Source organism: Phaethon aethereus, assembly GCF_964289735.1.
Source record: "Phaethon aethereus genome assembly, chromosome: 1".
In the NCBI taxonomy this organism is placed as follows: Eukaryota; Metazoa; Chordata; class Aves; order Phaethontiformes; family Phaethontidae; genus Phaethon; species Phaethon aethereus.
The window spans coordinates 200,154,730-200,173,134 of NC_138575.1; the positions used below are offsets into that span (position 1 = coordinate 200,154,730).

At 37.1% G+C, this 18,405-nt stretch overlaps 1 protein-coding gene across 2 annotated transcripts in view; it reads right to left on the reverse strand.

Moving 5' to 3' along the window:
* The window catches only part of CDK8 (cyclin dependent kinase 8), a gene marked incomplete at its 5' end in the record, with an annotated part of 82,803 nt that overhangs the window by 13,397 nt on the left and 51,001 nt on the right, over positions 1 to 18,405 (reverse strand). For both annotated transcript variants that reach the window (XM_082013950.1, XM_082013949.1), the window contains 4 exons: positions 478 to 547; positions 2,606 to 2,749; positions 4,875 to 5,006; positions 7,787 to 7,844. In XM_082013950.1, coding sequence (XP_081870076.1) covers positions 478 to 547; positions 2,606 to 2,749; positions 4,875 to 5,006; positions 7,787 to 7,844 — 404 coding nt within the window. The remainder of the gene's footprint in view (positions 1 to 477; positions 548 to 2,605; positions 2,750 to 4,874; positions 5,007 to 7,786; positions 7,845 to 18,405) is intronic.

The window sequence follows — 18,405 nt, forward strand, 5'->3', positions numbered from 1 at the left end:
GACCCTGGCTATGTGACAGCAAAACTGAAAGGTATTTCTTTTCTTCAGCCTTCATAGGCTACCCTAGACACCAAACCTGGCAATTATACCCGCTGTTTGCTGGAAACGGTAGAAGGTGACTAGATCCTTTCTGTGCAGCTATTACAGAAAAATCATTTCCAGTACCACAGCTTTGGAAATAGCTGTGACAAACTGGGCTTTGCAATTTTCAGAGCTGTGCAGCGTCTTACTGGCCTCACCAGTTTCACACCTGCCACCTTACCACTTACAGTCTGTCCTTGGCTACTCTTCTGATTCACACCACCTCAACAGGCCAAGTTCACCATTATGAAACAACTTTGTTTTTCTTTTTTTCCCCAATCTAACTCATAACCTTGTTTGACAACTACATAGAAAACAACCTGAGCTACAAGAAATTTAGTGTAGGAGGGAGAAGTAAAATACACTTTAAGAAGACTCAACTCAAAGCAGACTTACGTGTTTCTCCGGAAATCTTTCATTAAAGTTGAATGTTCTGGCATCTTTTTTATGTCTTCCCAATCTTTATCTGCAAAATCAATATTTATTAATATTTTCTTTTTCTCCAAGTTAAACAAAGGCTTTCCAAGTATCTCTGTAATCCTGATTTTTTTTTTTTTTTTTGTCTGCTTCTCTAACCTTGCAGTTACTTATTTCTTTGTACTCCCTGGCTCACATTCTTTCATCACCTCTTCACGATAAATCTTACCAACACCTAAGGGGTTCCAGTTGTTTGCTCGTTAACTCAAGAACTTTAAAAAGCAGCTGCCAGCTACAGTGAAGATCACCATATGCCCAAAAGACAAAACAGAAGAAAAAACATGTCAGTCGTCGTGGCTGCACCATTCAGGACTACTATTCAATTTATTGAGGCACAGTCGTGATCTCGGGACAGGAGTACAGAAGACTCCCGCAAACGCTGTCTCCTTCTAAGGGGTTTTCCATTCTGACAGCACTGTCTTACTCACAGGCAAAAGCCCAGGGGTACTGTGTAAATTGCTGCTGCCCCAACCTAAAAGAAATACTGTTAGCCAGCAACAGGTTAAGAAAAAGTAACATTTGCACACTCAAAGTAAAGAATATTTCACCTCAACTTCTCTGTTTAGACAAAGCCTGAATTTAAAAATAGAACAAATAAACTCACTACCAGCATCTAGCCTCAAATATATTACACTCTGTAACTGCTGAAGGGGCTCTTGTGGGCAAATAGTTTGATTCAAGTCTAATCATTACTAAATCTTATCACAACTGCAGAACGCTAGGCGCTTAAAAATATTACGTGAATAAATAAATCAGAGATTAATTATTTAAATAAGAGATTCTCCTCTTTTCCTATCCCCAAGATATGTGAAACTCTTTCAAATATGGTAAGCGTCAATTAAAAAGCAAAAAATTTGCTGCAATTAAATAAAAATAGTATTTCTTGGTAAGAACCAAAGACCTTAAAAAAAAAAAAATCAAATGCAGACCATCAGAAAGGATTATTTAAACCAATCAGAGCACAATAATGAGAGTATCATCTAGTTATCCAAGTTACACAAAGGCAATGTAAAACCCAAATGAAGTAAGAAAAGTGTAAGAAAAGGATAAAATTCTAGGCTAATAGTAGAGAAGGACAGTACTGCTTAAAGGAGTAAAATGAAGGGAGGGATTTTCAAGAAAATAAAAGTACTCAATATGCAAAGGCAACACTGCCAGGAGTCTCATACAGCAGTATAGAAGTAGGGAAGTACATACAAGGCAAAAAAGTCAAAGAGAAAAACAAGAGTGAATTTAGTACAAAATTCTGGAACCACCCAAACATAAAGACCACAAAATTCATATGATAGGAAGAAGAAAGTCCACCAGAACAGCAAAGAAAAAGATTAATAGTGAATGGACAACAGCAGGGAACACAAGCAGTGAGAAGAAAGATGACCCAAAAGTAAAAATAAGGCCCCTGTTATTCTGACATCTACGATCATGTGAACACTAGAAGAGGAAGCATTAACTGAAAAGATGCAAGACAGCCTGTAGAAAAAACAAGACATGACCAACACTAAGGGGAAAATGCAATAAGTGATATCCACATCGTAATTTCTTTATTTTTCGTTCATGCAACCAGTTATTTGATCTGGTTTGGAATAAAGAAATTTTTCCATACCACAAGCTTTCTGCCAAGGAAAAAAAATTAAATGCCCTCCCTTAATTCCAAACACTATGTTTAATTTAGCATGAGTTAAACATCTGCATAATATTCATTAAATGTATAGATTTTTGCTTGGTTTCATACAATCATCAGTCACTTTCCAATTCTATAATCAGTACTGAAGAAATGCAGAAATATTCCATCTGATTTTTAATCGTCCACTATTAAACATGATCTGTTAAAACTATAAAACATTGGTACATGCATAAACAAAGAAAATCTTATCCTTAGTAACAGCAAAAATATCTAATATGACCACTAGATTCTAGATTTATAACTTGTGAAATAAAGATTGTGTTTGAACCGGTTTGTTGCTTTGATCAGCTGCCACCTTCATATGCAAAGAAAGTAATACAGATAACTTTGAACAGCAGTGATAACAAAAAATACAGTATGTACCTGCAGGAAATCCCATTACATTGAATATTCTGTCCAGCTGGTCATGGTGATAAGGATTACTAGTTTTGATATCTTCTTGTCGACAATGGAATATTGGCTCTGATGTTAGCAGCTCTGCAAATATACACCCTATGGCCCAAATATCTTTAAAAAAGGAGAACAGAAATTAAAAAAACAAATTAATCTTTCCAAAAGCATCTTGGTGAGGTAGAGTGTTAGTTTTTAGCTTATCAGTGATAAGGTCCCTGCACTGAAAATTTCAAGTTTCTATTACAGCAGTGCAACACTTCCTCGACTTTCCCTTTTATCCACAGAGGTATATAATTCAGTAACTACACAGGGGCTGAGAGAGTAACATACAATTTTTGGTGGGTTTTTTTACAGTGTGGTTACCATTTATTGCTGTAAAAAATAATCTGATTAAGAAAAAATACAAAACAAACTATTTGGGTAACTGTTCATGCATAAAATACAAATGAAGAAAAGCCAACCGACATCTTACCCATTCACTGCCTTACTGTCCCCGCCAAGAAATGTGCCCTCTCTGATCAGCCACTGGGTTTAATAAGTATTAAATGGCCCCAAAAATACAAGTTAAAAAGCAGTGATATTGGAATAAGCCAAATGCTATGTATAAAACCTTGCGGAAAGAGAGTAACAAGAAAAATCGCTCCATGCTCATGTACCTCACCCCTTTTTTTATAAGGTTATTTAAAAAAAAAAACCAAAACTAAGCCTTTCTGTTTTAACTGTTGTGTCCCAATCTGCAAAATCAGACAGCCTGAATTTTCCTTCTCAATTTTTTTCTAGTATGTACAAATCCAATTTTTAACTGACAAAGTAATGCTACAACCGCACCTTGAATGAACAAGAAAAGGTCATGAACAAGGACAAAAGCAAATGATGCAGAGGGCATAACCCCATTACTTAGTGTTTTTATACAGTCAGTTTTATCTATGCTGAAAAAAAGTATGTACTAAAAGCTACGGAACTGCATGGACAGTCATATACTACAAGCAGAAGACAATGCCAGTAAAGTGAAGAAACATGCAAATACAACAAAAAAAGCCATTTAAAGGAACATATAAAGACCTGTATTTAATCTATAAAAGAAATCTAGTATTAACAAAAAAGTAAATGAAAATACATTTAAGGCATAAACATTACAATTTCTGACAAAAACACTGACACAACCGTAAAAAAAATCATGGCTAAGGTCTGAGGAAAGAATTTCAGGTTATGGAAACAACAACATATATGCTGACAACCAACTTCCATGTTTGTGCAAAGTAAGTGGAGCGTTGCAGGGGAAGTTATTTCCCCAAAAATGGTTGCCAGGCTTTAACGTCTGTTTTAATCCAGACAGCAAGAGAAAAACTTCCCAGGCCTCTTCCCTGCAGTCTACCTCCCTTCCCCAGCAAAGCTGTTCGCATCCACTAAAGGAGAACCTCCCTCCAGCCTGCTACCGAGCTATTCCCCGACAGCCACAGCACCCACCAACGGCTCCTGCCGTCGGCGATCCCTTACCCCTGGAATGGCAAGGGCAGAGACTGGCAGAGCGAAGTCAACCGTGCCATGCCGAAGCTGTTCAAACTCAGACCGGTAAGTATGAAATAAGTGGTGAAGAGGATGCGGCATTAAGCTGGTGTAACTAATGCCATCCTCACCGCGCCTGCATTCTGTAAGGTTTGTTTTTTTGTGGATATGCTTGATGCAGCACCACAGCCTAGCCCATTGCATGACTTTGACCACATCTCATTACCTCAAGCAATTCCTGTTCGCACTTGTGCTTTGAAAAAGACCTAGAGAGGGGCTAAAATGCAGAGCTTACTCTTATAGCTTCAGTGCAGCCAACATATTCTCCATCCTGTACGTTCCTTATTTCATGTATTTATTACACCAGGTAAAAACCTCTGCAATAAAATTAATGCACTGTGCATCATCATAATATGGATTCTACTAATAGTTCAAAGACGCATCCATATTTTGTATTGCCTCTAACTGCATTTACGAAAGTCTTGTATGAAAGCCATATAAACATATTGCAACACAGGGCATTTGGAGCCTAAACCCAGAAGTATTTCATTCCTACACCTAGCCAGAGACCACAGTAAACTAAATAATTTGTCAAAGAGTAATATTTCTTCACAAAATTGATAACGTACCTTTAACTCAGCTACTGTCCTTTGTACTATTTAATCAATGCATCAATACTTGGGTACGCTTTACATAAAGAACAACATAGTAAGTTTTTGTACAATTTACTTACCAATAGCTTTGGTATAATGCCTTGCTCCAAGAAGCAACTCTGGAGCTCGATACCAGAACGTTACAACTACTGGATCCAAGTCTGCTAAAGGCTTCAGAGGTGAATTAAATAATCGGGCAAAGCCCATGTCAGCTGCAAAATTCAAAAAGAGATGCTTTAAAATTTGAGGAAAAGTACCAGTTTTGTTTTTTTTTTTTTTTTTAAACAAGCTGATTGAGTTTACTGGTTAGCGCTACCGTCACTGCTAAATAAAATGCAAACACAGACTGTAGCAGATATGAATTCTGTGAGCAGATTTTCTTAAAGCTTTTGTAGAAGTTACTGGATGTCATCACCTACAAAGTATATCATTATAAATCATTACTAACATGAGCCATTTAGAACAAAGAATTAACCACTGTTCTGAAAAAGCGCATCAACTCACTTCTCAGGACACTGGTAAATCCTGATTCATTTTACCTGATATTCTCCGGTAAAATATTCTATTATTACAGAATGGTCTTTCAAGAAGCAGCATTTTAAATGTGAGCAAAATGCAGGTCTGCAAAGGTTAGAATGATTTATAATACATACGTGCACATCACAAAAGCTCCCTCCTCATGACGTTAGCTGTAGCAAGACTTCCTTCACACAAAACCAGCAACTAAGCCTACAGCACCTGCCTCCCTGCTAATTTTCTGTCAGGATGTACTTCCAGTACCAAGATACCAGTACTAAACACCATTTAGGCTGTAATTTTAGAATTCTGTTTGGGGGCATTATATCATTAAAAACTGCTTTTTAGAATTGGTAGTATACAACTGCCTAGAAAGCTGCCTGAACTACCAAATATAAGTGATACAGGAAAAAATGGGCAGAGACTAAAATATGCACCTTCTCCCACCAAACTGCTTTCCCAACCCACCACTCCCCAAATCCCAAGACAGAGGGACTCTGTGGTGCAGGGATACAGACATCCTGAGAAAGACTCGACTGAAATGAGATGAGTAGCCATTCTGAGGGAAAAGGACGTAGTGCTATAACTCACTGGTTGAGGGAAAACTCCAGTGTAAATATGGGTCTCTAACTTGACTACACAATCCTTAATATTTTATTTCATATGCATTCCTATTTATGATTGTTTTAATGCATTTAAAAACAGAAACATTTTACAGTTTTCTACATTAAAATATTGATTACTCAAGATCTGGTCAAGTCACTAGTAACTATGAAAAGTAAGGAATTGTGGCAGAAAGTGAATTTATGACTCAAAATGACACAAAAAGCCTATAAAATTTATTTTAAGTTAAATACCAGTTATGTATTTTTTAGAAAAATTAGTTACACTGGAAAAATGGAAGCCCTTGGTATGGGTATAACTTCTGCATTCTTTTCCTGATGTGGTAATATCTTAAGAAAGTAAGAAAAAAAAAAATCTACATTTTGATAACACGCTTGAAAACCCAGGGTCCCCCTCCCTCTTCCCCCACTGGGAATGGATGGCTCAGAGGACTGGTGGTCCGATACAGAATCTTTCACCTGTCCGTTAAGAGAGTCTGACTGAATTTAGTTGCGTTCTAAGTTGTTCCCAAATTAATTCAAAACTATAAATTAAGAAATAAATGGGTGGTCTATGTGTAATTACTAGCAAGTAGTTGTGTACAGCAAATCTCACCACCACGGTTGAAAGTGAACGTGCCCAGAGGATGACCTACATTCTCAATTTTGGAAGCAACCGCTCCGTGAAGAGTAAGGTAATAGGAAGAAATTTTCCCTTCTGCTGTCCATGCTGTACCTGTTTTGTACAGAGACGACCTCAATCTCTACTGTCAACCTTAAACCTCGGAAGGGCATTAAAAACTTTCAGGGTAGGATCTGCAGAAGTGTTCAGTCCTGGCCCACCTGCTCCTTGGATTTCAAAGGGCGAGGGAAGGACTAGAGCAGCACTCCAAGAAAATCCCACCCTGAATCATTATACTGGTGATTAACAATATAGTTCAGATAAAGAAAACAGTACGAGTACAGAGCAACAATGCAGAAGAATAATCTCATAAAAGAAAGCCAGAGGGAAGTGAAAAAAGATGAACTAGCTTTAAAAAAACCCTTCCAAACGGGGCTGCATTACCATAGCAAATATAAGTAGGCTGTGCATTAGCAGTCTGCTATCAAAGCGCTGCCACGCTAATGCACAGCCTGGTATAGCTTCTTACTGTTAGACTACAATTAATTTTTATTTATTTATTTACTTTAATTTAAAACAATTGAAGTTCTACAGATTATCCTCTCACTGTGAACAGTAACTCCCACCAGAAAATGTTACAATAAGGGGAAAAGTGTTGGGTCCTTCCTACCCTGGTACACCCCAGTTTGAGTGTTTAGCAGTAGTTCTCACTAAGAATTTTGCTTAGATTACTCTGTTTTCTGGACTTTTAAGATCCCTTGTTTTTATCTCCAAGGGACCTGTCTACCCTTTCAAGCACATTTTGTAGGCGAAATGCCACCTTTGATTCCATTATAAAATTTAAGGTTTGTAGTAACGAGTAGTTCCCTATTTAGATTTTATAAGCAGCAGCAAGACAATGTCAAGGCATTACAGGGGTAAATGGAGGAAATTTTAAAATCCCGTTTCTTTCTCCTCCTTTCCCCCTAGCTAGCTGTCATCTTTATCCCCATATCAAAATCCCCCACCCCACACAATCACCCACTTAAACAAAATATAACGACATTTTCCATGTTTTATTGATGAGGCTACAGCATTTCATCATCAGAACTGGTGCATGGGGCTAATATCAAGAAGCCAGTCACTCAGAAAACAGCATTATATGCCCAGGCACATACTAGTATTACAGTGACTACTTTAGGTGGTACAACTGCACCTTCAGAACATTCTAACTTAAATGCTACACTGGGACTTATCAAAGATATAAACATACCAATTTTTACTCTTCCTCGCTCAGGACCTTCACCCATAACTAAAATATTAGCAGGTTTCTGTGGAAAAAAAAATAAATATACAATACATATACCACGATAAACCTAAACATTAGTCTCTGAAAAGTTAGTTAAGCTTTGTTTTGCCAGTTTTAAACCAACTTTGTTTTGATAAAAATGACAAGTTTCTCTGTCATGGTAAAGCTGTGCAAGGACCCAGACACAGGCTCTCCCTGACTGCATTTTCCTCATGGTTTTTTTTGGTGCTTCTGTGCTCCAACACCATGTTCCCTAACTGACACCCCGGTGTCTGTCCTCAACCCGCAGGAGCTGGCAGTCGCCGAGCTGCCGAGGTTTCTACCAAAATTGCCCTAGATCCTTTTGGTGGGCGACAGACCCGTTGTTGCCCAGCACAGGGACAGGAAGCCAACTCTACAACATGATATGCTCAGGGTCATTAGGCACATTTGCAGACACATTTTACATTAAAAAAAAAAAATCTGAGTAAGATACAGACTACACATAACTATATCACTCTGTATTGGAGAGAAAAATCATCTACATTATTCCTATTTACAAATGTATACCAATTCAGACAGTTGCAAAACTTGAAAGCATTGCCTTTACATTATTTTTCTCTCCTTCTTCCCTTTCCTTTTTTTACTGGAGAGGTGAGTTAAAGAATTGAGCTAGAGTTCAACTGGTTAGAAACATAAGCACTCACTTCTTAATCCTATATTTTCTGCCGTCCTGTTTCTCATAATACAGTCTTTGCATCTGCAGTCAGAAGAGTCCTCAAATGCTAACACTGTACATATAAATCAAACCTGCAGAGCTTATTTTGAGGGAAAAAAGTCATAAAACTCACAAGTAAAGCTGAAAATTTATGCTAGATTTGTTTTGAAATTGAGTGATTTAGATACCCAGTCATACTGTAAATCCTGGACAAAACAGGGGCTCGTATTCAGTTGTGAACTGTAAGAATTATAATAAGGCTGAGTTACAGCTCTTGCTTTGCTTCCCCAGTTTAAACTGATCTGAAGAAAAAAGTGCCCTAGCAAGACAGTTTAGGCTACCTAAAAGTTAATATAATGAATCCAATATCTTAGTGTGATTTACCAAACATGTATTCTAGGAAACTCTTAAGTCTTCCTGAATATATCAGGCTCTGGTATAAACACATTCAAAGAGACAAAAGACCACAATTTGATATCAAACTAGTAGTAATTCATATTGTGTAAAACAAAGTGCAAAAATTAATAATCCAGCAAAAAATTTCCTTGAGAAACTTAATTACTACTGCTTATGAAAGGCTCCAAAATGGATTTCTGAAACTGTACAATCCACGTACAAAATACGTAAAAGGAATATGAGGTGTTGCCTCTCTTCTCTGAGAGCAGGTTAAAGATGGAAGAAAATGTTACAGCTTGACTATGTTCACAGAGGTAACATATATCCCATTATCCTTCCAACAGCAATAACAACAGATCCAACTCATGCTGCATTAGCTCAGTGATATGCAGAAGAACTTCTGTCCCACACCACCACCCCCCCTTTTTTTTGTCTGTTTTTGTGGGTTTTTTTAAATAAACGCATACCCTCCAGGTAAGTATTGCTTCAACATTAAAAAAATGCAGCATGTGGGCACAGAGCTCACAAAGCATTCAATTTTGATTGTTTCTAGAAAAGTGCTAGAAGTAAACAAGCAGCATAAATCTTTAAATGCAGGCTTAATGTTGAAGTTTAAATCAATTAAAAGTGCTAGGTAAGAAAACACATAATTTCACCGCATAAACCATTCTGTTGGGTTTTCAATTTTTCATTCATTCTCAAAGAGAAACTATGCATATCTTTTACAAAAGTTGCTTCAGTATATCTGGGATGTTAATAAGCTACATGCCTAATTAATTTTTTTTGAGTAGAGTTAACGATACATTACACAGGCACTAAAATTTTTCAGATAAATAATACATTGACCTAAACCATAATTCCCCCCCCAGCATTTTCACAGGTTGATAATACTCTACAAAAATTCTTGTAACTTCCTCATGATGTTTTTACCTTAAAATATTTTACTATTTGGATTTTGACAGGGACAAGGAGCCATATTCACACAAAGACTCCATTACGCCAGATGATTAATCAGCACAGCATTGGGTAACAACTCCTGCCTCAAAGATCTTCTACCCTAAGTTGAAGGTAGGTACAGATGTGAAGAGAAAGCACAAAGAGATGAGACAGTACTGGTTAGCAAAATAAGTAGCAACAGCTTGTTTCACACTTAGATTTCTTTCCTTTCCTTTCAGGATTTACAGAAAACATTTAAAAATACAGACGATTTAGAAATCCGTGTAGGAGTCTTCTAAAACCACAAAATAAATTAAAAAAAAAAACAACCTCAGTTGATCTGGAATAACCATTCACAGCAGTTCACCGCTTTCTACAGTCAAAGACCCTTCACTGAGCTGCTTGAAACAGAAGATTCTTACTACAGGCAACAATATTTATAGTGTCACATCACTGTAAAGAGATAGAACATCACAGTTAAAGATTAAAAAACAAAAAAATTAAAATCAGAGGTCTTATTCTGAAGGTTCCCATTCCTAAAATCATTGCATTATTAGCCTGAACAACATCGTTAGTTGAAAGAATTTTCCAAACAAGACCATTAATCAGTATTTAAATTCAATAGGGCAGTATCTATCAGAAAATTGTATAGGGACAATATTGGTACTCCTAAAACATACATATTTTAGGGACTCCCTGAAAAACATCCAAGGACACTAATAAAAGTCAAAATGTGGGTCAGGGATTCCTGTTAGACATCTTTGACTCATGTCCACCATCTGGAGAGAAAAAAAATTACTCCCCAGATTTGTCTCTTTGCAAATACATTTCTAATATGTAATAAGTTGCCCAAAGAAAAATAAGCAGTCATGAGAAACAGAAGGAAGAAATCTGGACGAATTTCAGTTTGTTACATTTCAGTTTAATTTTAATTTGCCAAAGAAAATGAAAGATTAAAGTGTTTATTCAAATCACTAAGGCTGACCGAGAAAAAAAAATCTTTCACCAATTTTTATATTGTGTTCTGAAAACACACTACTTTAAAACAGGTATCATTTTTTTATAACTACAAATTATCAACTTTGCGTCACCCATTTTTGTTCTAGAAGAGACATATTTACTTTTGCCTTCAAGTAAAATAATTTGCTCACGCCAGACAAACGCAAGTGAGAAAGCTGTTGTGATCCTAAACCAAATGTGAAGAGCCATGCAGCAATGTACAGCTAAGTACTTCAAAGACCAACAAACAACCCCACAGAACAAAATTTAAGAAAAGAAAAAAAAAATCACCCTTCTCCCCCACAACACCCCACCTCAGCAGCAGGGGAATAAGTCATTCTCGTGGAAGACTGGCGTTGTGACCATGGCACAGCACTAAATCTTATCTTGTTCTAGATCTGGCTTTGTAGGACTCCTTGTGTGATTCCGAGACAAATCCTACTCTTGTGCATGCAATCACGGTTACTACTGAAAAGCGAACAAAGATCCTCACTGAAATATTTTTGGTGCTTCTAATTTAGTCATTATTTGCAAAGTGCAAACGGAAATCCTAAGCAGCAGGCTAATTTCAAATAAAGGAGCTAAAAAAACCCAGGCTATACCAACACAGGTTCATAGATCTACAGCGAACTTCAGGCACTGACCTTCATCCATCTGCCTGACCTGACACATGATACCGTGCTCTGTTCACCGATTCTAAAGTCCCTGATGATGAAGGCTACACAACCCCCAGGCAATCTTTTCTCTTCCACTCTATTGCGGCGTTTTTCCTTCGCTTCTAATGCAACAAATGAGATTACTCCCATTGCCTCTTCTCTTACACATCAGCAGAAAGATTAGCCAACCACTCCTTCACTGCAAGGACTAGTCTTATTAGAGTTCTGAAGATCTGCAGCTCTGTTCAGTCCTATCACCTAGATTAAAAGAACTCTCTCCTGCTCAGTGGCTCCTAGTGCGTTATTTTTTCTCAATGTATGATCATTCTTGTTGCTTCCCTCTAGCTGTTCTGCCTTGGGCCACCTCTTTATTTGAACTTGAGTGCTCCAAATTAAACACTGCTCCTGCTGAGGCTCCACGAAGGCTAAATACAGCAGCGGGATTGTTTTGCATGTCTTATACAGCATCTTCCACTTACACAGTCCCAGTATGGTATTTTGTTTTGCTTCACTGTGTAAGGCTATTGATTCATGTTAAGGTTACGAGCCATGCGTTTTCTTCACATCTTTTCTACAGGACTGCTACTCATTTTTCCTCTTTTTTAAACCACTGTCCCATTTGAACAAACACTGCAGTCACATACTGCTTCTTAACATATGCTGAAAGTTTTTGTGTTCATTCAGAGGGGAAACTCAGACTTTAGAACTTATTTGGTTTTCTATTTTGAAAATAAAAATGCAAGCAACAGGAGAATGACACCTATCTACATCTTGATGAGATGTGATCATATAAAAAAAAAAAGATAGCATTCATGTTGCTCACAGCAGGTTGTTCACAGAAGCAGGGGACGGTATGTCCACATACTAGAAGCCTGGAAATCACAGGACATATTCTTATGCTCCAGGAAATATATTCTGCAGTTGGGTCCTCCTTCCACCAAGTTTTACTCATCAAAGCAGTGAGGAAAAAAACTGGCATTATTGAACAGCTTAGCCATTGTGACCTTGGATACTTATTACTTTTAGCATCCAACAAGGTTTGTAGTTAACTATTACTCCACAAATTTTTTGCTACTAGGCTGTTTCTGAACTCATTACTTTTCAAAGGTTTATTTTAAACATACCTCTCAATGAGTAACCAAAATCCCTTTGAATTATCTATGCTATTGTAATGTAGATGCTACCTCCCCCCCGCATTAACTGTTTGCAGTAGTCCCATGTATATTTATGAACAGATTCACTCTCTTTATACCTCCATTTCAATGCACCTTTCAATAATCCGAATTAATTTCTGGTTGGACAATCCTGTACTTAAAAGTTTGGCTACTAAAACATAACTCAGTAGTGGGTTCACAGTGATGGGGTGAGTCACACCAGTGACTTTTGTGAACCAGTAATATTTGTGCGTTGTTAATGGCTGTGCCCCCAATTTGCAGAACTGATCATCTCATCCATTTCTACCTGTGATGAGCCAAGAGAATTGAAAAAAGTATAACACTGGTTTTAATTTTAAAAAAAAAGGAGTTTAGTTTAACCTAAAGGCACTTTGTGTAGTATAGTGCTTTTATCCCTAAATTATTTTTCTTTTGCAATCATGGCCGCAACAATGATTCTATTAAGATCTAGAATGAATGACTTCATAATATTTTAGACTTCAAAGTATTATATTAAACAATGCAGGAACAGATTCAAATGCACAATCCCACAAGCATACAAAAAAATTCAACTTCAGCTGTATGTAAGCAAGTACCTGAGAAGCACAAAACACTTCAGTTAAAAATGTCTTGCTGTGAAGTTTGTAATTCAGTAGTGTGAAAAAAAAAATCAAAAATGTTTTGAAATACGGCTGCAAGGGCATTACTAAGTTGTAGCCTACTTGAAAGAGCACTTTTGTGACACGGGTAGAAATCTAAAATACTGATGCAGTTTATCACTTTCCAGTTAGGTCCTGTGACAAGTAAAATTGTGCAGCAAAAATCTACTAGTCTTCAGCTAGCCTTTCAAAAGTCACACCCCGTCTCAGGGTCTGTGACCCACAAAACATTCATGTTTTTAAGGCACACCTGTCTGAATAACTCCGTTAATCTTCAGGTAATCATAACATCACCAAAACATTTCCTTATTATCAAGGTGGGATGCTCCCCTATTGCATCCTTAGGGATTGCAACTGATACTTTTTTTAAACTTTTTATGGTTACAGAAAGTAATTCCATTCTCTTTCCCCTTTAAACAAAACTGACTACTTCAATGCTAAATAGTACTCTAGCACAAGAAAGTGTCAGTACAACCATAGTCAAATGATAGTATCAGCACTGTTCTGGAGTTAATTTATTTCCTTGAATTCAAAGATGTGCATTCACAGTTAAAATAATTAATTTCAGTCATATCTATTAATTTATTTTAAAGCCCCAAATCAGTTATCATCAAAAGACCACCACAAACACCGGTGAAAATAATGACTCCACAGAACCCAACGTATATTAAATCTAAACATTAAAGTCTTCTTTTTAATTAAAAAATATATGAATTGTGAAAAGCACTGGAAAATAATTTATTTTAATTTAATACTTCCTCTTAATTATCTTTCTTATAAAGACCATCTCAGAGCTGTTTTAAAAAAAATAAAATCAAGCATCTGACTAAATTCTCATTAAAATCAGGAACCATTAAGATTACTAGTAACAGCCAAACAACCAAAAACTTAACAAAGCACACATGCTCAAAAATTTTCAAAGTACAGAAAGTATTTGGATAGGATGAAAGGTAGAGGGACACCGTATCTATGCCAGGGAAGCCTTCTGCTAGTTACCATCACTGTATTTTATCTCTGTTTCAGCCTGATGAAAGCTGTTGGACTCACTATTAGATTTTTATGCTCTGAACATACTCCAAGAATTTCTTTCAGTGGCTGTGACTCAATTACTGCCAACTTGGGGCAATGTAACTTACCAAAGGCTGTGCATAGCCTAATACACAGGCCTTTCTATTATAGAATCACAGAATCAGTAAGGTTGGAAAAGACCTCTAAGATCATCAAGTTCAACCATCAACCCGACACCACCATGCCCACTAAACCCCTGAAGCGCCACATCCACATGTTTTTTGAACACTTCCAGAGATGGTGACTCCACCACCTCCCTGGGCAGCCTGTTCCAAACTTTCACCGGAACTGAATTAGAGTTGAAAGAAAAAAATCTAGTTATATTTTTCAGGCCAACTCTCCCACTCCCTAAAAATGTACATCAGGACAAGCCGCAGGGCATGACTTTCTGTACTAAGTCCAAGGAAGGAAAGGTGGATATCATAGGCAAAACCAGGAAAATCTGCTATCATGTCAAACATCATTAACACAACATTCAAAAGTGTAATAAGAAACATAATAAATGAAAACAAAGAGTCTTGCAGAAATATATTTGCTGTGTGTTTTGCTACACATACGATTGCTCTGTCCATAGGTCAGGATGACTCTGGATGCTGTGGACACATCACGGCAGGATCAAATGCAAGAGAAGAGCGTGCACTGCAACTGATTTTAGGTATTACGTTATTCCGGATATAATTCCACCTCCTTTTTCAATTTAGAGTTCTGCCTCAAAAGTGAAGATTTTGAATGGGTAAACACACCGAGTACTGGTTTTGCTCACTCATTTTGTCAGAGCAGCTTCTGCAGGTTGACAGGCATTCAGTGAGTAGCAATATAATCTCATACTTTCTGATATTTTCATGCAAAAGAAGAGAACTGCCTTAATTACTCTTTGGTTTGCATGTAGTTATGGTACCCCCTTCCATTGTCCTTAACAGCCCTATTTTATTTTTGTTTTTCATTTAAATAGTACTCTCATCACTTCCACATCACCCTCCTTGTATTGACTAATACATAATTTCTGCTGTTCTGGATGAAGAAAAAATAAAAAAGGTGAAATTTATTAGCAATTTATTACTATGCACTTTCCAGTGGTTATCTGGGCTTTGCTCTTGGTTACTTGTTAAAGCACCTTTGTGCACAGAACAAACACTATATTTCAAACAACGCCCAAAAGATAAAGCTTTGTATCACTCGTGTTGAGAGCAAGCTGGGAGTTTCTAAAGAGTAAGCTTTTATAAGTGATAAATGTGCCCTATTTATAAGGTGAGTATTTCACAGGCCACCTTGAAACTGCTCAGATTTAGGGTTAATCAAAGGACTGTTTTCCTGTCACCTCATCAACTTTCCCTCTAAATTATGAGTACAGATGATAGATCACGGCGTTTTCCTCCTAGAGCAAGATGCAGACAAAATGTTGTTACAGCTATTTCCTGTACTTTGAACAATTTATATTCCTATGTTCCACAGCATTTTACACAGTGGTAACTTTGCCACAACCTTAAGAAGGTATTTAGTACTAAAATAATCAACAAAACTAAACTGCACCTAAGTGTTTCTAAAATTATACTCTAGGGTTTTTAGTAAATCCTACTGCAGGGTTTTTATTGACTAAGCTTACGTCAAAGGTACATTAGTGATCAAAGAGCTTCTGGTCTCTCTCGTGTCAGAACTAAAATTATGTCGATACTTTTTCCATTTGGCTAGGACAGCTCATTACCTTTACGACAGGAGAGCTGATAGAAATTAGATCTGAAGTTTCTAGGATGTCCTTCCTCTGTAGAACTCTTACCTCTGTATTTATATATCTGGATATGAGAGTAATTTCAGCCAGTTTACCTAGCACTACTGTGCGACAATGCACTAAATCACTGAGCTAGCCTTCTAACAGTGAAGGATTACCTACTCACACTACTCTCCTTCTAGCACCACAATCAGATACCTGGCCATTTTGGAAAACCAGCACATTAAAAATCACACTAGTAAGAAAAGAACAAGTTTAAAGGTATAGACAAGAAAAATGCAGTATAGTCTGCCCAGCAGTTAATGTATTTGCATCCCCAAAATTTCACCTAATTCAGGCAGGACTTTTGCTATTAAAAAGATAAAAACAGATTAAACCCACTTTTTAAAACCCTCCCATATATACATAGATAGGTATAAAAAATATCTATATATCATACATCCATATACGAATGACATCCCTCAATATATTATATATGTCATGCCCATGTAATTTTCATAACATCATTTTACTTCAGTTATCAAGCTACATAAACATCCTGGAATGAAAAAAAAGATCAGAATATTTCTAAACTTGAAAAAAGTAATAGCAAAAGTATTTTACCACATCCAAATTTGACAAAACAGCATCTTAAAGAATAAACCCTCTTTATATAAAGAATGCTAGTTCTGCACATGGGCATCCTGCTTTCTGAAAAGTGCAGAAATTCAAGACAGAATGATATAGTAACTACACTTGCTAGGAAGAGGTCTCCTTTGCAGATTTCAAAAATCCTCAGCTACTGAAACTAGAAGAAAGCAGAATATATTCTAATATTTTAGTTTAAAAAAGAGCTGTGAAATACAGACAACTTCCAAATCTTCAGTTTTGTTATGATGACAGCACAAAAATAAGTACTCAGGAAAACAAACTGGAAGTGGAAAATGAAGAGTCATGTCATCTGACTATCCTTCCGTACATCCAAACATCTACATCTTGCTGCCGCTGCTCCTCCTCCCCTCCCATTGTTTGTACTGCATGACAGAATGAAGTTAGCACAGGTTTTAATGCACATTCATTTTGCAAACAACTTTCTTTTCTGAAGCCTTTGCGAGGGCAGCATAAATGGACTCTAAGACTGCTGCAGTAACAACTACCATATGAATTTATGACTGGCTGAAAATGCCAAGTTCAGACAAGTTCAGATGAAATGTTCACTATCTTTAGAGATGGCCAATTTACAAAATCACCAGAAGGTCTTGCAATGAAGACCCAAATACAACTGGAGAAGTAGACTGAATATTGTATTTTCACTTAACTTTTCCATTTGATTTCAGTGCTTTAACACAATAGGAATAGTATTCCAGCTAAGAATAAAAGATGAGGGACTAATCCAAGAGAGGTCTAAAAATATGAATCTCTAACACTTTAATCCTATAAAATTGACAAATTTTTAATCTCTCAAGACTGAGGTACCTTTTGAGAGATACTGTGGTTACAGAAGCGTTTCGTACCCAAAGTTGCTTACAATTTGATGATCCAGTAGAAATACATCTTTCATTTTAGGACCACACAGCTTCCAAAAAAGCTTTTGGGGATACATGATCTTTTTTACCCAAGAAAGAAAATGGTACCATGTCCTCCTTCTCATCATACTGTCAAGATACATTGCAAAAATGTCCTCCTTCGCTGCAAAGGTTTTATATTCCACTGCTTTTTTCACATTGTTCCTTATTCCATATGAGCTATTTGATCTTTCATATTCTTCTCACTCACACCTGCTCCCACTTTTTTTTTCCCCTCATGGCTTCTCTTCTATTGATTTGTCATGAGCTGGATTTTAGGTTTTGAAAAAGCAGTAACTGAATTTTTTAAGACAGATCAAATGGTAAAGGTACAACACATTCACAGAATGGCTGAGCTTGGAAGGCACCTCTGGAAATCCTCTGCCAACTTGCGGAGGGTGCACTCTGTCCCATTGTCCATGTTATTAATGATTATGTTAAACAGCACTGAACCCAGATCAGCCCTTGGGACACTCCACCAGTGACTGGTGTCCAGCTCAACTTCATGGCACTTATCACAATCCTTTGAGCCCATCAACTCAGCCAGTTTTCAATCCACCTCACTTCACTGTGCACTTACCTAGTCCATACTTCATTAGGTGGTCTACAAGGATGTTATGGGATGCAGTGCTGAAAGTCTTACTAAAGTAAGCAGCATCCACTGCACTTCCCCCATCCATCAAGCTAGTCATTGAAGGTTTTCAGGTCGGCTAAGCATGCTTTCCCCTTCATAAATCCACGCTGACTA